The following is a 24,352-nucleotide window of genomic DNA, read 5'->3' as shown; positions in this document are numbered from 1 at the left end:
AAAAAAAAAAATGTGAACGCAAAAATAAATTTAAAACTCAAAAAATGCACGCAAAAGCTATTTTTCTTTGATTTTTGGGGGGGGGGGTTGAAGTAAATTTTTTTTAATTTTTTTGATTGAAGTAATGAATGATTTGTGTTTGGGCCACATTTTGGCTAGGTCATCTTTGTCTTTATCATTCAGTCAAAAAATAAAATATAAATTGCCTCAAAAATATATATGTATTTTTAAAAAGAAAAATCAATCAAAAAAAAGTATTTCAATCATGGAAAAAGTTTTTGAATGAGAAAAGATATTTGAGGTTGAAAATTTTTCATTTGAACACTGAATTTTTCATTGAAAAAGTTTTCTTTGATTGAAGCAATCCTTTTTTGTTTGGGCCATGTTATGGGTAGGACATTTGTGTCTAAATCATTTAATCCCCCAAAAAGTTGCTTCAATCAAAAAAATATATATTGTATTTATATTTTCAATCAAAGAAAAAAATCATTTGAAAAATGCCCTCCCCTAATTTTTTTTTTTTTTTTTAAGTTATATGCAAAGCAAATGACCGTCTACGTTGCTAGTCACATGATCTGTTCGAAAAATAGTTTTGACCCATTATAAAAATTTTTTTTTTTTGTTCATTTATTTTAGTTGCAGTTTTATTGCTTTACAACATATATATATATATATATATATATATATATATATATATATATATATATATATGAGGTCAATTACATGCAATGAAACTTTTGCTGGCCCCCCTTAAAATCCGCTTATGCCCACAGGGTTCACAATAGGAGGAGTAATTGCGCGGATCCGTCAGGGTGGCATGGGCAGTGTTGTAAATCTTACTTCAAAAAAGTAATTAGTTACAGTTACAAATGACTTCTCCCAAAAAGTAATTGAGTTAGTAACTCAGTTACAGTCAAGTGAAAAAATTAGGACACCCCATTAAATACTCAGTTCTTTATTAAGAAATGTTTACACATCAATGTCTGATATTGTTTATCTTTATATCTGGAAAAACAAACTGGAGGTAAACAACAAAATTAACATTTTTTTACTCATTAAACCAAATTTATCAACAAAAATGCATATTCTAACGAGGAAAAAGTTAGGACACCCTACCACCTAATAGCTAGTGTTATCCCCTTTGGCTGAAATAACTTCAGTGACACGCTTTTTGTAGCCATCTACCAGTCTTTGACATCGGTCTGAAGAAAGTTTGCCCCACTCCTCAACGCAGAATACTTTCAGCTGTGAGAAGTTTGAGGGGTTTCTTGCATGTCCAGCCGGTTTCAAGTTACCCCACAGCATCTCAATGGGATTAAGATCTGGGCTTGACTCGGCCATTCCAGGACACTCCATTTCTTCCTTGTGGGACGCACCACCTTTTAGCGACGCCGGTGGACAAAAGCGGTAGTGTTTTTTTATCCTGTCTCAGGCACTTTAAGGAAGACTGCATTTCCCAAGAGGACCAGCACACACCCGCACAGTAGGGATGTCACGATCCAGGTTTTTGCACTTCCGATCTGATACCGATATTGTTTTGCACTTCCGATCTGATACCGATACTGGCCGATACCGATACCGGCCTGTCTGAGCATGTGTTAAAGTTTAAAGTTATTTAGCTTCCTTACTTAGATGTCAGACTCAGGTTGAAAAAGGTTTTTGTACTCTTGATAACAACTAGCCAGCTGAATTAGGTGAGTTTGAATAACACAACAGTTGGTAACAAGAAACTGACCCGTTTATTCAGTGACAAACACAAAACATAAATAACAAACAGAAATGGCATAGTCAGTCAGTAAAACGTGCAAATAATATTGTAAACTGTCTTAAAAAAGCAAAACACACCAACAACCTCAGTGGAAAATCCCACAAACCCCCCAAGCTATTAGATGCTTTTAATGTTTCGTGCATTAGTTACAAAAATTGTATAAAAAGCCTCTCAGGTTTAAATAAATGACTATTTCAGTATCAAGTTAACATTTTAAAACAGTAAATAAAATACTCAAGTCCCCATTCTGTATCAGCAGCTTTAAACTACATTCATTTAGTTTTGCGAATCAACTGTTAAAGTTGTTAAAATTGCTCCCTTTATTCCATAATTTCCCTTCTGTCTACTTTAAACATGTGAAAGTTTTAAAACTTTTGAAGATAGATACTAGTCATGATTTTTCCCGATTTAGGAGTATTTTAGATAAAAAGTTAATTAGGTTCGCTTGGAAGGTTCACAACAGCCTACTAGGGAAATCTCCTGCTTTAAGATGGCGACTGTTTACTAACGCAACTAGTTTTCCATACTTCAATGTTGCTAATGCCGTTGCGTCTGTCATTTTGCATCTTGTTCTGTATACATATGATATCTATTATCTACAGTAAAACGATGTTGACGTAGTTTGTAGCGGCTGTCAGCAGCAGGCAGGTATTCTTGTGTTTTTTTATCCAGCGGCATGAGTTGAGCTAAAGCCGTGAGTTGAGCATTGGCATTACCCGGCTCTATGACAAGCATGATGTTTACTCTCAGGACGCAATGCGGTCCGTTTCTCATTGCGTCCCGAAGACCGCGCTGTGTATTAGTTCCGCTTGACTTGTCGTATTTCAATAATCGGAATTTGGATGTTTGTGAATCGTTCTCGAATCTTCCACGGGCGAATCGCTCAAGGATGTAATGATGGCTGGGCATGTTGTACCGTTGTTCTAAGTGTTGGATGGTGCGTCTTTACTTACGAGAGATAATGGCTCGTAATCCAGAATAAATTATTCGGCAATGACTTGTTATTCCCTGGGCTTTGGGACTGTCGAGTGCCAGTTTGTCACGCATAGCAAAAGTTTCTGCCAGTGTTAGTTGCGTAGGACCTTTCTTTTTGTCTTCAGTTTTCTTAACATACTTCTTACTGTATTTTGTTTGTGGTGGTATTTCGCTAAATGCTTGATTAGGTTGGTTGTATTAAAACTTCTTACAGCTTTACCACTACGCTTGACTTTATTGTGGCATATGTTGCACTCTGCCTCTTTGTCGTCCTTTAAGGTGAAATGATCCCACACAGCTGACATTTTTACCGATAGTCTCTCGGTAAATTGGGAGACGGTGATGTAAATGTAGTGTGTTGAAGGTGTGCCGTAAAATGCGGACAGGATTTTAGGGAAACCGAATCTAAAACTGGAATGGATTATCTAAATCGGTGCGCTGGAAAACCCGGACGGGACTTTAAAGGACTTTAAAAAAGAAAAATTTGGATGGGAATTCTGGATCGGAATTTTTCCGTGTTGGCCGATCCGATACCGATGCGCATTTTTTTGCTCATATCGGTGTCCGATCCGATCCAAATATCGGATTGGGACATCTCTACCGCACAGTGTTGTAAAATCATCAATCGATCAAAAATCAATCTCCCAGTCGCCTGCAGATGGATTAAACGACATTTTTGTTTCATGCGGGCTGTGTGAAGCATGAAGAATAATAAGGTAATGAATCCAATCGCATATAGGATATGACGGTTGCTAACCGTTTATAATATATTGTTTAAATGGCATATGACAGTTAGCAAACGCGTGGCTAAACCCCCGATCCCACCTTGAACTCGTCAACGCTAATGACTTTGGTTTGGGGGGCGGGGGGTGTCATGCCAGCGAGTGAAAGCCAGGCCAATGTTTATTCTGTATGTCCTGGTAGCCACCTTTTTTTTTTCCCTCCTCAAATTTTTTTGTTTCTTTTGTTGCTCTGCCTTTTTGCAAAATTCGCACGAAAGCGTTCACATCGACTTCCATCTTAATAATGAAAGGGGGAAGTGACGTTTGCCGTAAAGCAGTCAGCACATTTGTAGACCCTGCCACACTCCTCAAAGTAAATTATTGCTGGCGAAAGCAATACAGACCTCCTCAACATATATAGACCCTACCCACCGACGTCACAGAATCACGTGCTCGCTGTATGGTTCCGCCCACTTGTCCGTCATTTTGTGTCTGTATTATCAATGGTCTCAATTGATCGAGCAATTTATAATGCATTTCATGGAGGACCCGGTGCTTTCGGATGCCGTAAACTCACTTGATGCGTTGCATAAAAGGGGTTATGTGGAAAAGCTTCAGTTTATCCATTCGCCAGATCCATATTTGATGCCTAAATCGATGTTTTTCGACCCGCTGTCTCCACCGTATTTGCCTGACATCTGCTAGCTACCCTGAGATGAACAACTATCTTGTCCACACAAAATCAGCCTATTCTCACGAAAGTTTGAAAAACTTTAAGAGCTTGGAGGCTTATAAATACTTCATTGCTGGTTGGGTGAAACAGGTCCTCGTCCACGAAAATTCGGCAGGAATCTATCTTGTGCTTGGAAAGGTGAGTTACGAAATTTTCAATTCAAAATCTTTTGTTATTGCTAACATCCACTGTCAAGTCTAATGTATTTCATGTCGTTTGTCAATGGGGTTAGGGCTTTTAATGTTTATATGGTTTAGCGATAGCACTCACTACATACATACGTGTATGTTGTCGGTGATTAGCCTAGCAATGATCTTAATTGTGGTTGTCAGCCCAAAACCCTCTAAATATATATTAAATGCATTTGACCAGATATAAAATGACTACTACATAATCTGTGGTAATCGTTTGGAGCTCAGTTTTCTCGTCGAATTGCAGCAGCCCATCTCGCTCTCTTCTCTCCGGGTCTCTCGGAATCCGGTAGAACTTCAAGTCTCTCCGTCTTCTCCGTCTATCTTCTCTGTTATTGCAACCGACCGCCACACACGCCTTCACCATTTTGATTATTAATGTTAATGAGCAGAAAAACACGTCGTAAATAGGAGGAATGTACGTAGCCGTAACAGGTAAACACGATGTGTTGACGGACAATTGGGCGGCACCAGTCAGGAGGAAGGAGTTGTGACGTCACGTGGGTAAGGTCTATAAGAGGTGTCATTCAACTAATTGTTAGTCAACATATCACAAATGACATGAAAAGTGACCTAGGGTAGCTTTAAGTATTACATTATAATATTTTTTATTGGTACTTAACCATTAATTTACTGTCTGGTTAAGCATTAACTAATGTTAATTAATGTATTCATGTTTCATTAGGGATTGAATGAATTTTTAGAGTCTTACTTTAACAATAGTTATTGTCTAAAAATGCATTTACTAATGTTAATTAAGGGACCCTTATTGTAAAGTGTAACCAAAATTTCTGCCTCCCTCTCACCACCCCATAAATGTTTTTCTAGGTCTTCCCATAGGAATAATGATTCCACTTTGCTATAAATGTCATGACCAAACATAAGTGGTGCATAAAAATACTTCAACTTGCATACAACAAGGGTGAATGTAACAGCAATGCCACAATATCTGTCTAAAAGGAGCTAGCGACGCCGGAAAAGGTGTTTATCATCATTGTCATTTGCACGAATCCGTTGTACTGCGAGGAATTCTTCTTTTCCAGGAAAAACGCGAATCACTCTACCGCATGTCTCCTCGCGCCATAATTACAAGCATATGCGCACAGTCAATGTTGGCGAACTTAAGTGCATTTAAAAAAAAAAAAAAACAGGGAAAATGAACAACTCTTTGGAGGAAAATGAGGGTTTTTACGTAACTTCCCCTATTTCCAACTCTTGTGATTGTTGGAGCATGTCGTTATCCTTGTAACAATCACCAATACTAAGAAAACACGTTTCACGGTGGCCAAGCAAACGCACATTTGCACATCTAGAAAACGAAGTGAATCATGCAGCTTCTTAAGTAGAGAAAAACTTGAAGGAGTTGGACTCTGCAGTATTCATCATTATTACAATCACCATGTTGTCGAAGTAATCATATAATCAAGCACAAGTGGAACTCCTCTAAAAACGGATTTCCTCACTTTCAAGTTAAAATTCATAATTTGATGAATCTTGTTGCTTGTGCTGATTAAAATGGGTTACGGACCCTTGAGAACAACACATGGGGTCGTGAATCATACAAATGTGTATGTGTTCATGCGATAGAAAGCGTGCACCCTCATGTCTTAAAATCCCTCCAAGTAATTTGGTGCCAACATGAACAAATAAGCGCTTGAGATGAAGGACTGCACATGATGAGTAGAGCACTGCTTCCTGTCTCGAGTGTCTGCTCCAAAGTGTATCGGAGTGTGCAGTGGTGATGATAGGGCAGTCTGACACCTTAACAGCAGAAAATGCAGCATACTTTTATGTTTATGCACTTTATCTTTTGTTGAAAACTGGAAAAATAGACATTTTAGAAGTTGGACTGTTTATTTGCAAAGATTGGGAAAAAAAACCTATTAGTGGTCCTATTTGCTTTTTCTTCTATGGTATCTACTGAAAAACACGTCTATATGTGATTTCTGTATACTTTATGTCACTATGTCACTTTAGGTGAACCTTAACCCACAGCTATAGCTCAACATTATTACCATCGGAACAAGGGCGTAGGTTTGCATAGGGACGGTAGGGACATACAGTGCCCTCCATAATTATTGGCACCCCTGAAAAAGATGTGTTTTTTAGCTTCTAATATTTTTTCTTTATTCAAATAATATAGGACCTTAATGGAAAAAAAGAGAAAAATCCAACCTTCAATACAAGTGCATTGATTCAGTGGGGAAAAAAATCCCACATAAAGAAAAAATTATTTGACATCAAATAATGTGTGTCACAATTATTAGCACCCCTGGTGTTAATACTTTGTACAACCCCCTTTTGCCTACAAAACATGGTCTGGGGACTGAGATGGCCATGGGAGGAGCTTGATTTTGCGTCTAGTGAACCATTTCTGTGTAGATTTGGCCATATGTTTAGGGTCATTGTCTTGCTGAAAGACCCAGTGACGATCCATCTTCAGCTATCGGGCAGACGGCAACAGATTTTGATTTAAAATGTCCTGGTATTTTAAAGCATTCATGATGCCATGCACCCTAACAAGGTTCCCAGGGCCTTTGGAAGCGAAACAGCCCCACAGCATCACTGACCTACCCCCATACTTCACAGTGGGTATGAGGTGCTTTTCAGCATGCGCATCTTTTGTGGCATGCCAGACCCACTTAGAGTGTTTGTTGCCAAAAAGCTCAATCTTGGTCTCACACAAAAATACACACGGTCCCAGGCTTCAACTGGGACCATGTGCTTTGGTCAGATGAGACCAAGATTGAGCCTTTGTGGGGCTGTTTCGCTTCCAAAGGCCCTGGGAACCTTGTTAGGGTGCATGGCATCATGAATGCTTTGAAATACCAGGACATTTTAAATCAAAATCTGTTGCCCTCTTCCTGAAAGCTGAAGATGGGTCGTCACTGGGTCTTTCAGCAAGACAATGACCCTAAACATATGGCCAAATCTACACAGAAATGGTGTACCAGACACAAAATCAAGGTCCTCCCATGGCCATCTCAGTCCCCAGACCTTGTTTTGTTGGCAAAAGGGGGTTGTACAAAGTATTAACACCAGGGGTGCTAATAATTGTGACACACATTATTTGATGTCAATTTTTTTCTTTATGTGGGATTTTTCCCCACTGAATGAATGCACCCGTATTGAAGGTTGGATTTTTCTCTTTTTTTTTTCCATTAAGGTTCCATATTATTTGAATTAAAAAAAATATTAGAAGCTAAAAAACACATCTTTTTCAGGGGTGCCAATAATTATGGAGGGCACTGTAACACTAGCAACTTTTCAGGGTGATGAAATTGTCCCCACCAACTTTTAAGCAACCTTATTTGCATTATATAATGACTTCAGGTACATAGGATATGTTGTAAGGATAGAATTGACCCTACCATTATTGAGTGACTTACAGTACTTTCATTATGTTCAGACTTACATTGACCCCTTTTCAATTAATGAATGTTTTCCCCTTAAACGCATGTTTGATTGGCTGATGAGTTGAGGCCCCCCCCCCACACACACACACACACACACACGCATTCACAGCCCCAACAAAAATTATGAAGGTAGTAATTGAGGTCAATGAAGTAATTGTACCGTATTTTTTGGACTTTAAGTCGCACCTGAGTATAAGTTGCACCAGCCAAAAAAATTGTGATAAAGAGGGAAAAAACATATATAAGTTGCATTTTGATATGTCAAGGCAGTTCAAAATAAAAACAAAATAGAGAACAAGCTGAATAAGTGTACGGTATGCTAACGTTTCATGACGCATAAAACAACGATTTGAGAACGTGCCAGATATGTTAACAAAACAAAGCTATTAAGAGTTATTCAGATAACTATAGCATAAAGAACATGCTAACAAGTTTACCAAGTTTGTAATCTACAGAATATGATTTTCTTTTCGGTGCCATTTTGCTCGTCAGCGCTGACGAGTTCAGGTCGGGTGGGGGGTTTAGCCACAGGTTGCTAACAGTCTTATGGTACTGTCAAGCCACAACTTGATTCATTACCTTAGTACTCTTCATCCTTCACACGGCCGCTGGAAACAGAAATGTTGTTTTGATAGATTGATGATTTTACGACACTGTGCAGGTGTGCGCCGGTCCTCATGGGAAACGCAACGCTGGTCCTTATGGGAAACACAGTCTTGTGTAATGCAAAACACTACAGCTTTTGTCCACTGGTGTCGCTAAAATCGACCAAAACTGAAACGTTATATACTGTTGCTTTAAATCCGCCTACTTAAAATCAGGGCTTAATTTGTGCTGGATCCTGCCAGAACAAGATCCGGTTGATTTTGGCTTCCCTGTGTTCCGGGACTTATTTGGGCAGATCCGGCACCTCTTGTGTATAAAAAAAATAATAATAATACAGTGCTGGCCAAAATTATTGGCACCCCTGCAATTCTGTCAGATAATGCTCAATTTCTCCCAGAAAATGATTGCAATTACAAATGCTTTGGTAGTAATATCTTCATGTACTGTATCCCATTGAACACCTGTGGAGAGATCTGAAAATGGAAGACCTAAGAGCTGGAGCCGTTGGCCAAAGAAGAATAGTCTAAAATTCCAGCAGAACATTGTAAAAAAACTCATTGATGGATAGAGAAAGCGGTTGTTCACAGTTATTTTGTCTAAAGGTTGCGCTACCAAGTATTGGGCTGAGGGTGCCAGTACTCCTGTCCGGCCCATTTTTGGATTTTTGCCTGAAATGATCGTGATTTTGTTTTTGTTTTTTCATTGCAAGCAAAATAAATGAAGATATTACTACCAAAGCATTTGTAATTGCAATCATTTTCTGGGAGAAATCGAGCATTATCTGACAGAATTGCTGGGGTGTCAATACTTTTGGCCAGCACTGTAGCATAAATAATTGTAAATTGTTGTCATAACATTTACACCATGGATATTATCTTAAATTGAGGCTTTTAAGTCTCACAGCATGGCAAGTGGGCATTTGCGTGTTGTTTTCAGCACCATTTTCTGCGTATGTTCAGGGACCTGTGCCCGTCTCGTCATCCCTGCGCTGACATTTGTACTTTGCGTTCCGGCACCTTATGATTTACAATTTAAGCACTGCTTAAAATCAACCCTGATTTGGTTGATTAATCCGTCACACTCCAACAGACATACTGTAGTATGTCCCTCAGATTCCTGAAGTCCGAGCCAATAATAAATGAGCCATCTTGTTTTGATTGGATAATATAATTTCAGGAGAGTAATAATTTGTTAGTGATGTGAACTTGACAATAGACATTACTTGATTAAACAGGACATGTTTCTAGGTACTGATTAACTGAAATGAAACTGCACATTTTAATTCATAATATACTAAATCTATTTAATGTTTTATGTATAATACTTTTTTCCGTCCTTAATTGATTTTAGTCCATCTAAGGAAGTGTGAAAGGCCCTGAGGGTTCACAAACTAAATTCAACACCATCAAATGGCCTTAAATATACTTTCAGTATTTACACTCAGGGATCATTATACATCATTTGAATATATTTCACTTCAACACGAACCTTGGAAGCTTGGATCGAATCCAGATTCAGTCCTTTATTGATTGTTTGCGTGTCTAAACTCAAGTACACCAAACACTTTACCGATATTTTACCCAAGATTAGTGGTGTCACTTTTAAGTAAAAAACAAACAAAAACAAAAAAAAAACACGATAACTATGGCGCGAGACAATGGAATCAATCAAAGAAAGATTAGCGGAAAAATAAAACGTGCAGACGATAATTTAGATCACCATGACTCAACCAAAATGCCATTTGCATGCCTGGCGCAGCTGTTGCACGTGCTAATGACAGCAGATACTGTGTGTGTGTATGTGTGTAAACTAACCTCATCTCCAGGTCATGGCTCTCTTGAGCAGTAAAATTGTACAAGGCCACGTAGGTGTTGAGTTGGAGTGCATCTTGGTGAAGCTGGCTGTCTTCCAGCTAGACACACACAACAACAACACATGAGTTGGTTTTCAGAGGCGAGTTCAACACAGTGCCTGAACACAACTTCAACACAACACTTGCTTGAAGCACGACTTCGTTTGATTACATTTGAAGAAAATCTGAGCCAAGTATGAGATGATGGATCACATACATATTAGCTTTTTATAAACAGCAGGTTCAAATCAGTTCTAACAATTTACAATTTGTATACAACTAGGCTAAATTAAAAGGTTACATTGGACTTTACATCATGCAAATGATTTTTTTTGTTTGTTTTTGTCTCGGGCCCAAATAATCACATTAATAAATTGCGGACTTATTGTTGCCTGTGGGTTCCGAGTTAGCCAGTAGAGGGCAAGCGCGGTCTCCGGTTGTGTAGGAAGTTAGCTGCGTGATCGTAATTAATTTTTGACTTATTATATGATTATTGTATTTTTTTTTTAATATAGTTTTGAATATTTTAATGAATACCTACAATATAAATTAATAATGTTGATAAAAAAACAATAAAAACATTAAAATGAATAACAAACACACTTTTTATGCCCCCCAAAACACTCCAAGTTGAATTTCTTGTATTATTTTATAGTAACTTTGCCTGCCATTGACAGCAATAGATATCTGATTAATTTTTAAAGGGGAGAACGGTTTATGAATGCAAATTATAATAGTGATTAAGCACTGCCAGCCTGTCCCAGTCAAAATGGATTCGACCGTCCAATCCAAATGGAAAAACAAGCGGTGAAACTGAGATTTTTTTCTTTTTTTTTTAAACCTGTCCTGTATAGATGCTTAGACACGGAAAATACGAATCTTGAGTGTCCTTATTGTCTGAACAGTTTTAATGTGAGAGTTTTATATACTCCTATTGTGGTCAGTGTTGTACAAATATTACTTGAAAAAGTAATTTAATCACTGATTACGCCCAAAAAAAAAAATCTAGTTACTTTACTGATTACTCTATTATCAAAGTAATTAAGTTACTTTAGAAGTAATTTATCAGTTACTTTTTTCCATTTTTCTTCTTTTGCTGCCTCAACATAAGAATGACAACAGAAAAATGTCATCGCATGTAATTGACTGTTCGATAATTGAATTTAAAGGGGTAGATCAGAATTTTTCACATAAGGCTAAATCTTCGAGTTAACGGGGGTTTAATTAGTCGATGGAGTTGATTTCAACTACCATTGACTCACGATAGCTTAACCACTCCGGAGCCCTGAAACTAAGAAATAACTGACAAACTGCATGGAATTTGTTGAAATCAACTCCACCGACTAATTAAACCCCCGCTAACTCAAAGATTAAGCCTAATGTCAAAAATTCTGAATTTTGGCTTAGGGTTTAAGGGTTAACAGCATATCAGTGCCAATGTATAACAATGCAAATTGACTATGCAATAATCAACAACACACAAATGAACTGCACAGTGCAATAAACACAAAGGTGGGGGCGGGCGTGAATGCGCGCGCACAACCCTGAAGTACGCCGTACACATAGGCGGTCAATTTGGCTACAAAACGTAGCGGCAACTAAGCACTTTACACTCAGTCAGACTTACAACACATCCGCAGATGCTAAACGAACACGTCACCTCACGGCATGAATGTGCAACGCGAATACGATAAACAATGCTCGCCGACTATCCACCATTGAAACAGCAAAGCTACGAAACGGCCGCTCATGTAGTGACTCCAACCTAACGCTGGAAACCTCTAAAATGAAGGAAAAATACTCACCTACATTCATGGACGCACACAGATCAACATTCCCTCGCACATCTCAACAGGTGACTGCACTCGGCTCAAATGTGCACCCACGTTCCTCACATGTCCAAAAACACTTAGTGCGTGTGACTCGAGAACAAAACAGGAAGTAACTATGAGCTTTTACCATGGAAACGATAGCGTAGTGGGAGCCTTTTTAACATTTTCTATTCAAAATGCTCTTGGTACGTGACCAAAATATTCCTCATTCTACATACATTATGAGGCAATTACAAAATAGTAACGCACAGACACTAAGGAAACTATCCAAAATCAGATTACTGGTTTGGAAAAATGAACATGTTAGATTGCTCGGTACTGAAAGAAAGTAATCAGATTACAAAACCGCGTTACTAAGTAACACGTCAGTGACAACACTAATTATGGTTGTTCATTCTGTTCTATTTATTAACTCATCCATGCAACAGCTGGACCAACCAAAGCAGGACTTTTCCAACTTGACTTGGCCAAAGTGTACACATCTGATGTTGCTCACAGTGTTTCTCAGTGTGCTCAGGGAGCTTGTGTGTCTGCTCAGACACATGAAAAACAAGAGGGAACATTGATTGGACGTCTAGCACCACCAATGGCAGGTAAAGCTGACTTAAACCCTATGAAGGGTTAAAAATCCAAGATAATTCTGCATATTTGGAGGTTCCATGAATAAACCTGCCCTGATGGAAAAGAAATTCTGTGTTTACGTTGCCATCATAAGTCCAAATATAGCCTTGGCATTCTTGTGCATGGCACTCATCATTATGTTTACGTTGCACTGATAAACAAATGAGCTGTGAAAGTTGAGATGCAATCTGTTTCTTCTGGTCCACCTCGTGAGAAATGGGATCTCGCGAGTTAAAATGGGATGGGGTTAAACAGGAAGTTGTTGGAAAAGCGTTGGTCCAATTAGCACTTGCACACAAAAACACTGGTTGGTTTTTTTAGGGTTTTTTTTTTTGTTTGTTTTTTGCTTTTTTTTTTCATTTGTCAGTTACCACAGATGCCTGGAGTGCAGAGTCTGCCTGAATGAAATGTTGTTTTTTTTGTGGGCAAGAAAATGACAGTGAACTATCGAAAACACACAGGAGGTAGTTTTTCCAGATGGCAGGACTTTGCTTTCCTTGAGGCGCCAGGTAGTAATGAAGCTATGTGTCATCCACAAGGACTGGCTGATGGATGAGCTAGAAGCAAGCACAAGGCAAACTGCCTGTGTGGCCTCTCGGGACAGAAATAAAAACGATACAATAACATCAAATGGCTGAAGTTTATTTGAGCTGACGAAGAGCTACTTGGCAGCCTTGGTGCTATGGAGGTCTGAAGCGGGCGAGAGCACAGCACCGTCGGTGCAGCCCTACTTGTCTCGTTCATATGTAAATGCTACAATCACAAGCCGTCAACATCATCTTTTGTTTGCTTACTGTCGGAGAGACAGCAAGAACGAAAAGTGGTATTCGGTTCGTTGTAAAATTGATTTTGCCATGAGGCAAATTTTTGCCACATGCCAAAAAAAAAAAAATGCCACATGCCAAAATCCGTTTTGCCACATACCGAAAAAAATGCCACATGGCGAACAAATGACACATGCTAAAATACACTTTGCCACATGGCAAAAAAAATGCCACATGCCAAAATCCATTTTGCTACATACCAAAAAAAAAACAAAAATTCCACATGCCAAAATCCATTTTGCCACATACCCCCCAAAAAATGCCACATGCCAAAATCCATTTTGCCACATACCCTCAAAAAATGCCACATGCCAAAATCCATTTTGCCACATACCCCAAAAATATTGCCACATGGCATATAAAATGCCACATGCCAAAATAAATTTTGCCACATGGCAAAAAAAAATGCCACATGCCAAAATCCATTTTGCCACATAGGAAAAAAATGCCATATGGCAACAAAATGCCACATGCCAAAATAAATTTTGCCACATGGCATAAAAATGCCGAATGCCAAAATACATTTTGCCACTTACAAAAAATATACCAAATGGCAAAGAAAAAAATGCCACATGGCAAAAAATGCCATATGGCAAAAAGATGCCACATGGCAAAAAAAAAATGCCACATGCCAAAATACATTTTGCCACCTGCCAAAATACATTTATCCACATGGCAAAAAAAATACCACATGCAAAAATCCATTTTGCTACATACAAAAAAAAAAAAAAAAAAATCCACATGCCAAAATCCATTTTGCCACATACCCCCAGAAAAATGCCACATGCCAAAATCCATTTTGCCACATACCCTCAAAAAATGCCACATGCCAAAATCCATTTTGCCACATACCCCAAAAATATTGCCACATAGCATATAAAATGCCACATGCCAAAATACATTTTGCCACATGGCAAAAAAAAATGCCACATGCCAAAATACATTTTGCCACATACCCCAAAAATATTGCCACATGGCATATAAAATGCCACATGCCAAAATAAATTTTGCCACATGGCAAAAAAAATGCCACATGCCAAAATCCATTTTGCCACATAGAAAAAAATGCCATATGGCAACAAAATGCCACATGCCAAAATAGATTTTGCCACATGGCATAAAAATGCCGAATGCCAAAATACATTTTGCCACTTACAAAAAAGATGCCAAATGGCAAAGAAAAAAAATGCCACATGGCAAAAAATGCCATATGGCAAAAAAATGCCACATGCCAAAATACATTTTGCCACATGGCATAAAAATGCCGAATGCCAAAATACATTTTGCCACTTACAAAAAAGATGCCACATGGCAAAGAAAAAAATGCCACATGCCAAAATACATTTTGCCACATGGCAAAAAAATGCCACATGCCAAAATACATTTTGCCACATAAAAAAATGCCACATGGCAAGAAAAAAAAATGCCACATGCCAAAATATATTTTTCCACATGGCAAAAAAAAAAGCCACATGCTAAAATACATTTTGCCACATGGCAACAAAATGCCACCTGCCAAAATACATTTATCCACATGGCAAAAAGATGCCTCATGCCAAAATAAATTTTGCCACATCGCAAAAAAATGCCACATGCCAAAATCCATTTAGCCACATACAAAAAAAATGCCACATTGCAAAGAAAAAAATGCCACATGCCAAAATACATTTTTCCACATGGCAAAAAAAATGCCACATGCAAAATGGGAAAAAAATGCCACATGCCAAAATACATTTTGCCACATGGCAAAAAATGCCACTTGCCAAAATCCAATTTGCCACATGACAAAAAAATCCCACATGACAAAAAATGCCACATGCGAAAATACATTTTGCCACATACTAAAAAATGCCACATGACAAAAAAAAATGCTACATGCCTAAATACATTTTTCCACATGGCCCAAAAAAAATGCCACAAGCCAAAATACGTACATTTTGCCACATGCCAAAAAAATGCCACATGCCAAAGTCCATTTTGCCAAATACCCCAAAAAATGCCACATTGCAAAAAAAAAAAAATGCCACAAGGCAAAAAAAATGCCACATGGCAAAATCAATTATGCCACATACCAAATACCACTTTTCGTTCTTGGCTCTGCTGTATTTTCTTGCAAAAAATGTTTGAAAAAATGGATGGATGGATGGAGCTATCAATTAAGTAGTCGATTAATATATCAATTAGTTTGAACAATCGATTAATCGGATTAGGAACGTGTTGCAGAATAAATTTTAGAAGATGTAAAACAAAGGCTTGCTTAGATTGTACTTTTAAAAGAGCATTAAATGCAAATACAAAATAAAAGTCCCGAGTGTTTCTTCAAACTATGCAGAATTGCACTTTCATTTCACAAAAGCAATGAATGCAATTAAAAAAACAAAAAAACAAACAAAGCTTAGCCTCAAACCAAACCAAACCAATTCTAATTGGATTTCAAAAATCTTCACAGTAGTGGAAAGCTTGTCAAAAACACAATTTTTGACCCAAGTTGCTCATTTCAGTGGTGGAATGACTGACATTTACGATTTATGCCTCCAAAAAATGGATCACGCAAAGAGTCAAGAATGAATAAACAAAAGCAAGCAACAGACATGTCATAACTTTGTAAGTTTATAAGTTGGTGAAGTTGTACATTAAAATCTCTAGTAAAACAAAAATGAAGAGAGAACTTTTTTTTCGGTCTCATATACTGTATATGGATTTATATTGTTTTGTTATCATTTTATTCTGCTGATTTTCTGAGTAAAATCACACAGTTTAATCGCTGCCATTTTCCAGCAGAGCCTCCATCTGTCTGCACCTTAGCTGGAGCTAATGGACATGTCGGCGACGACGTTAACGGCGCGCCACCAGCTGCGCTCGGCCCACCGAACGCAGCGTGGTGCATTCGAGTCTCATCCCGAGCGGACGTTTGCGTATTTGCCTTGTATGGTTATTTGTGCATTTACATATTTGCCCAAATATCTGCGGTCTATTTTCCACTGACAGCGGAGATAAACATGCCTAACTAAAAAAGTAAGCAAGAAAAATGCACTCATAACACTGAAAACTCCTCCGCTCATTTCATCAGGCAGAAAAAGATAGAAGGAAATCCTCTTAAAGTTCCGGTGAGATTTTCATCATCACTCTACAGGAGTTGATAAGATATTCAAAGAGGGATTTTTTTTTTTCTTTGCTGCCTGACTAGAGTTCTCTCTACTGGAGAGAATAAAGTAGCAGAAGCCCTGCAGATCCAAACAGTGAGGTCAAGACTTGGCTCTATCAGTGCAGGCCAGCCGTGCTTGTGTCAGCTTCAATTTGATTTGTTACCACAGGAAAAAGAACTTTTCCCTCCATTTCCTGGGAACTGAAGCGCTAATGTTGGAGGGCATTCGAGAGGAGATGAGCTATGCGATGCTGTGTTTTTATACTCATCCGTGTACAGAAACAACCCGTCGATTTTACCTGTGCGAGACATTTCTCACCTCAGAGTTGCGGAGTGTTCTTTCCGGCTGGATGTGGTAGTGCTCGGCGCCATTTTCAATAACTGTGAAAACTGAGTGCAAATAGATGTAGAATAAATTAGCTCATACAACCCCTGGTAAAAAGTATGGAATCACCAGTTTCGGACGAGCACTCACTCAGACATTTTATCATGTAGAACAAACTCAGACAAAAAGCTTGAAAAAATAATGAATTAGTTCAAAGTGCAACTCTTTAGCATTCAGAAACACTAAAAGAAATGAATAAAAAAAACATTGTGATGGTTAGTAAATGCTACTTTTAGAGCACAAGTGCAGGGAAATATATATGGAATCAATCCATTCTGAGGAAAAAAATATGGAATGAGAAACAAGCAAATAAATAACAATCAAAACACTTGTCAAGAGTCAAGAATCTGCATTGGACAAGGTGATGACGCTGGAACTTTTGTTTGTTGCTGTTCCAGTGAGATTTACAAAGATGACTGCCTGAATAAAACATCAAAATTCCCTCAGTCCTTGATGATATGGCGATGCATGTCAGGCAAAGGCACTGGGGAGATGGCTGTGGTTAAATCTTCAATAAATGCCCAAGTTTACATTGAAATTTTAGACAGCTTTCTTATCCCTTCAATTGAAAATGTGTTTGTCATTTTCCAAGTTGACAACGCACCATGCCACAGAGCTAAAACTGTTAAAGCATTCCTTGGAGAAAGACTCATCCAGTCAATGCCATGGCCTGCAAATAGCCCAGAGCTCAACCCCATTGAAAACCTGTGGTGGAAATTGAAAGAAAAAAAAAAAAGGTCCACAGCAAGGCTCCGACCTGCAAGGATGATCTGGCAACTGCAATCAAAGAGAGCTGGCACCAAATTGTTGAAGAATATTCATCGAGTCCAAGCCTCAGAGACTACAAGCTGTCATAAAAGCCAGAGGTGGTGCTACTAAATACTAGAGATGTGTTTTGATTGTTATTTCTTTGTTTGTTTCTCATGATTCCATATTTTTTCCCTCAGAATGGAGTGATTCCATATATATTTCCCTGCACTTGCTCTATAAAAGTAACATTTACTGACCACCACAATGTTTTTATTCATTTCTTTTAGTGTTTCTGAATGCTAAAGAGTTATATACAGAGGGGCAAATAAGTATTTAGTCAACCACTAATTGTGCAAGTTCTCCCACTTGAAAGTTTTAAAAAGGCCTGTAATTATCAACATGGGTAAACTTCAACCATGAGAGACAGAATGTGGTAAAAAAAAAAAAAAAAAAAAACGAAAATCACATTGTTTGATTTTTAAAGAATTTATTTGCAAATCATGGTGGAAAATAAGTATTTGGTCAATACCAAAAGTTCTTCTCAATACTTTGATATGTACCCTTTGTTGGCAATAACGGAGGCCAAACGTTTTCTGTAACTCTTCACAAGCTTTTCACACACTGTTGCTGGTATTTTGGCCCATTCCTCCGTGCAGATCTCCTCTAGAGCAGTGATGTTTTGGGGCTGTCGTTGGGCAACATGGACTTTCAACTCCCTCTACAGATTTTCTATGGGGTTGAGATCTGGAGACTGGCTAGGCCACTCCAGGACCTTGAAATGCTTCTTACGAAGCCATTCCTTTGTTGCCCTGGCTGTGTGTTTGGGATCATTGTCATGCTGAAAGACCCAGCCACGTCTCATCTTCAATGCCCTTGCTGATGACAGGAGATTTACACTCAAAATCTCTTGATACATGGCCCCATTCATTCTTTCCTCTACACAGATCAGTCGTCCTGGTCCCTTTGCAGAAAAACAGCCCCAAAGCATGATGTTTCCACCCCCATGCTTCACAGTGGGTATGGTGCAATTCAGTATTCTTTTTCCTCCAAACACGAGAACCTACCAAAAAGTTCTATTTTGGTTTCATCTGACCATAACACATTCTCCCAGTCCTCTTCTGGATCATCGAAATGCTCTCTAGCGAACCGCAGACGGGCCTGGATGTGTACTGGCTTCAGCAGGGGGACACGTCTGGCAGTGCAGGATTTGAGTCCCTGGCGGCGCATTGTGTTACTGATAGTAGCCTTTGTTACTGTGGTCCCAGCTCTCTGTAGGTCATTCACTAGGTGCCCCCGTGTGGTTCTGGGATTTTTGCTCACTGTTCTTGTTATCATTTTGGCGCCACGGGGTGAGATCTTGCATGGAGCCCCAGATCGAGGGACATTATCAGTGGTCTTGTAAGTCTTCCATTTTCTAATAATTGCTCCCACGGTTGATTTCTTTACACCAAGCGTTTTACCTATTGCAGATTCAAGTCTTCCCAGCCTGTTGCAAGTCTACAATTTTGTCTCTGGTGTCCTACGACAGCTCTTTGGTCTTGGTCATAGTAGAGTTTGGAGTGTGATTGACTGAGTTTGTGGACAGGTGTCTTTTATACCGATAATGAGTTAAAACAGGTGCCATTAATACAGGTAACGAGTGGAGCCTCGTTAGACCTCGTTAGAAGAAGTTAAACGTCTTTGACAGCCAGAAATCTTGCTTGTTTGTAGGTGACCAAATACTTATTTTTCCACTCTAATTTGGAAATAAATTCTTTAAAAATCAAACAATGTGATTTTCTGTTTGTTTTTTTCACATTCTGTCTCTCATGGTAGAGGTTTACCCATGTTGACAATTACAGGCCTCTCTAATCTTTTCAAGTAGGAGAACTTGAACAATTGGTGGTTGACTAAATACTTATTTGCCCCACTGTATATACATATAGAGCTTAATTGTTAAAATATCTCTCCCAGCCGCTGACAATACTGAATGATGGCATGTTTTTCCACTGCCATGTCGCTACGTGGCTACTCACCATCATCACTTTGTTTTCTTGACAGCGCATGTCTGCTGGTATGAGGCACCGCTTCCTCCGGAACGTTATCCAAGTCAGTGGTCTGCGAAAAAAAAATTGGTAGGAATGACATCATTCAATTAATTGAGAAATGCTTTTGTCCTCGTGATTGCTTGACTGTATCTGTCTAAGAATCAACCAATCCCATTCAAATTCATATTCGCTGGGAGTCAGCTTACAACTGCGTACAAATGGTCCTGATTAACCACAGATAAAAGTTCAGATGTTTTAGTGGGCTTTTCCTGGTATTTTTTTTTTCTATGATATGGCGAAAACACAGACAAGACTGAAAAAGCAGTTTTTGCTCTTGCACTCCTCTTTATTTTAAGCAAAACAACTGTTGTGTTTGCTAGAACAATAGGTGTATATGCTGCCATAGCAGATTCATGGTGCATTAAGCCCCCAAACTATTTTTAATTTGTCCATATTACCCTGGAAACTCCTGTTTACAGACGTCGCGCAACCGCTTTTGTTTCAACCCAGCCATAAAACGAAGGTAATTATTGTATTTATTATTCAAAATGTCAGTCATTTTTAGCTTAGAATCATTAATTAATGTCTAATATTTTGTTTAAAAAAAAATTTAAAAAAAACTTGAAAAAATTATTCACTCGCATATAATTAATAAATATAATAATATAAATAAGTTTTAAACAAATGACGTCACAATCAAAAAATGGTATCTTTAAAAAAAAGTCATAGATATCTACCTCATAACTATCACTTAATTGTATTTTTTTGTTAGTGTCGCATTTTCTCCGATATGTTAGATGATTAATAATCGATCCATACAAAGAAATTGAAAAAAAAAATTTTTTTTAAGAGTAAATATATGATAAAGAAAATCTCGACCATTCCTTAATGTCTGCGATTTCTGCATCGCGACCCTTGTTATATTACCATGTTTCACCCATAAAATCCCCCCAAAAATCCAGCTCTGGCCATTCACAGCTGTGTCTTGACCCTCTGTGATACATGCTACATGGAGTTTTTGGATCAAAACAAGGCAATAATATCTCGTTAAAGTCATGGCGTCTTTAATTCTGCTCTTTCATGCTCTCATTTCCAGATTGAGTTTAGCTGTTTAAATTTTTTTTTTTTTTTCGATAAACTCCTGTTCAAAAATTTTCTTCCCCTAGCCTAGAACATTTAGATTTTTAGCTTTACAATGATGTATCACACACGCATATCGGACAATTTTGAAAGTTGGCCAAATTGGGGGTCTCAGAGCGGAACTTCAAGTCACCTGAGTGTTTTCCGCCGTATGTATTATGGCAGACACTTGAAACAACGTATCAATTCAGAAATTCTGTTTTGGAGCTTTCGGGGTAATCTAAGGTTGACTTGGAGCCCTTCACAAAAAGCGGCATGTCATATCACTTATAACAAAACTTGAGTCCAAACAATAGTAAACACAGAATTGAGAGCCTGCTATTAGGGATCTAAGTAAATCAAGTCCTAAGAGCTTTCCTATACAAATCCCAAATGATTAGCACCCCTCTATTTTTCCTTTACATAAAAATGCCGCTTTTACATGCTGAGAAGTGGCCTATGAATGGAGTTTTTATAATCAGTTCCATTCATCTCGGGGCTGTAACATGAGCATTTGCACAACAGCTCCTTTCACGACTGCATGGACGGTAATGCCTTTATTGGTAGTGTTTATGACTCCGCAGTGGTGGTATCTATTTGCTCCATCAGCTACAACATGTCAGAGGCAGCAGGCCCAAATAAACTAAGTGCCTGAGGTGGACCAACAGTTGGATGCGTGGGGCCTGACAATATAGTGTTGGGTGAGGAGAAGAAGAAAGAAAAATGCCATGTTTAATAACAGCACACATTATTAATTTTTAATTAATAGTGTAGCAAGTGTGACTTTTAAAGTGTATAAACCTTAAATTAAGGCATCACAATTGAGGTGTGTTTCTAGTGTTTGCAGTTGGTCAATATAAAGTACAGTTGCCAAAATGCAGGTCAATTGTACAATTTATTTACCCATAATGCAAGTGTAAGAAGATTATTCATTGCCTATACTGCATGTCACTTTTCAATTTCCCCAAAATTTGGTTAAACCATTAAATGTTAATTGTAAAATTAACAAAAAGTACTGTAAAAAGTGCTAAATTTTATCACCTTCATATATACATATATATAATTTTAAACATATTTATATACTACTAGCATTATGGCCCGGTGTTGGCAGGCATGCTACTTGTGCTGAGTTGTTGGGGCCAAGGTCTGTTAAATCAACACATAAGAAACCTCGAAATGTGGGTGTCCCTGATTTATAAATAAATAAATAAATTATAGAACAGTATGGTCTAGCATTGGTCGGGTGAAAAATTGAAAATTGGCATTTTCTATGCTAATATTTTGAGTTTCGAATTAATTTTCCACACTAAATGAAGGCCTACTGAGATCAAAAAGGTACAACTATGTAAAATTTCACCAAAATCCGCTCAGCTGTTTCGGTGTCCATAAAACACGAACACACAATGCTCTTAACAAATCCTTCAAACACATTCTGCTAAATATACCTACAAACTAAATTACAAATGCATTAAAAAACATATTAACTCAAACAAAAACTTACCTTATGTTAGTCTTGACAGGGAGCAGCTGGATTCCTCCATGTTAATCGAGTTATGTCATGTTCACTGTTGCTACTAGAGGGCCGTATATTCACCCAACTCAATAAAACTAAATGCAACACTTTGTAAACGAATCCTCAAAGCAGCAAAATTTAATTTGAAACTTTTTTCTAATCGAATTACTTGCAGCACTACTGTTTTTGCTAGAATTTTACCATAATTTTAATGATTTTTTCTTTGTTTTAATAAGGTTCATCTGTATTTCATCCGCACTTTAATTTCTTGACACAGCAAGACAAAACAGTCATCTTTGAATTACCTTACCGAATTTCTGTGCGGAGACTCCGAGCCACTAGCCCTCTTGGCCTTTTGAGCTAATGACGTCCCAAACCTGAGCGCCTCATAGACCGGGTCCACTTTATTGCCACAAGCTGTGATACAGAACAAGAGATATCTCAAAAGACATTTCAAGAGATCTAATCATGTATTAGGAAGAAGTAAGACGCTCACCAATGGGCATGACTTCTTTGATGCAGCCATACTGTTCCTGGATCAGTAACGGCGAACTGTAGTAACGCCGGAAGCCTTTTGGCTGCAAGGAAACACAATAATCAGGGGTGCACATAATTTTTTCCCCCAGGTTCTCAGAAGCGGGGTCCTGTTTGACATCGATAGTTTGCTTAATTGCCACATGCTCTCTGTTTTTTTCGTGCTTTTCAAAGTTTGGATGGCTGAAATTCTTTGACCCTACATAAAATGCGCTACTCTTATCGGCGACATTGGGATTCTCACAGCACATTTTGTACCGCATTTCCGTGCGAGCATCATTTGCTTCTAGCCATGGTACCTCCTACTTTTCAGCAAAAGTCCTTTTTTTCGGTAGCTCCGGTGACGTCTCTGTCGCCTGTCTGTCTTTTGACGGGGGTGGGGGAACACGGAAGTAATTACTCAGTGTGGCCTGCTTCTTTGACATTTTGAGAAGTTATTTTCTCGTGTCCGCCGCAAATACGGTGGTCAGCCATCGGTACGCAAAAGCGTATGGAAGTCGTTGAGGGCCAGCGCGTTTGTCTACGTCCGGTACGCATGCGCGCATGCGGACCACTTATGTGCACCCTTGACAATAATACAGTGCTTCTCAATTATTTTCTGTTACGCCCCCCCAAGGAAGACGTAAATGTTTCGCGCCCCCCCCAACTCTCTGCCGCCACTGTAAATAGTATCATTCGTCTATATTACTATTATAAGTACGCCTCAGCCTAACATTGTGTCCTTTTTTTTCTATTAAAGAAAAAAAGTAACATAGATCAACTTATAATAAAGTATAACTTTTTTAACATTGTGTTGCTTGTAACAGAAAAGACTTAACGCGCATCAATTTGCCTGAAGTTAAAAAAAAAAAAAGTCACATCCAAACTGTAAAAATACACTCAAGGTACATTTTTGACCATTTGATACTGAAAAATAAAATGTAAGAAAATCAGTAAATAATAACAAATTCAAATTGATTAGAAACATTTACTCTTCAGGACAACATGCCAAAAAATTTGACCGAAAAAAAACAAAACTGAATAGAAGGGGGGGGGGGGAAGTCTTTGGACAGAAGGAAAGTTTTTATTTTCGCTGATTCACCACAGTGCTCACTGGTTTACTGATATAACACTGACAAAGCGGGACGATTGTGACAATTGGCAATATTCGGCACATTTTCGCTGAAAAACAATCAAGCGGCTTATCAATGAGATTGAGGTCTAATGTCTTTAAGTGGCGTCTTAACTGATTTGGCTTCTCCGCTATAATCATTTTTAGACTCAGTAAACAGTGGTCTTTCCTCATTTCCCACTATATTAAAAGTCAAAGGCAAACGGCCCGAAAAAAGCGCATTCTCGG

The 24,352-nt window shown here is 38.4% G+C and overlaps 1 protein-coding gene across 1 annotated transcript in view; it reads right to left on the bottom strand.

Moving 5' to 3' along the window:
• The window catches only part of stac (SH3 and cysteine rich domain), a 74,070-nt gene that overhangs the window by 6,584 nt on the left and 43,134 nt on the right, over positions 1-24,352 (bottom strand). Inside the window, exons 4-8 of the mRNA XM_057859482.1 lie at positions 22,976-23,057; positions 22,790-22,896; positions 19,836-19,917; positions 17,005-17,075; positions 10,226-10,323 (exon numbers count right to left, since the gene is read on the bottom strand). Coding sequence (XP_057715465.1) covers positions 10,226-10,323; positions 17,005-17,075; positions 19,836-19,917; positions 22,790-22,896; positions 22,976-23,057 — 440 coding nt within the window. The remainder of the gene's footprint in view (positions 1-10,225; positions 10,324-17,004; positions 17,076-19,835; positions 19,918-22,789; positions 22,897-22,975; positions 23,058-24,352) is intronic.

Source organism: Corythoichthys intestinalis, chromosome 15 (genome assembly GCF_030265065.1).
Source record: "Corythoichthys intestinalis isolate RoL2023-P3 chromosome 15, ASM3026506v1, whole genome shotgun sequence".
In the NCBI taxonomy this organism is placed as follows: Eukaryota; Metazoa; Chordata; class Actinopteri; order Syngnathiformes; family Syngnathidae; genus Corythoichthys; species Corythoichthys intestinalis.
The sequence above is the reverse complement of the archived record's forward strand: the minus strand, read 5'-3'. Positions and strand labels throughout refer to the sequence as shown.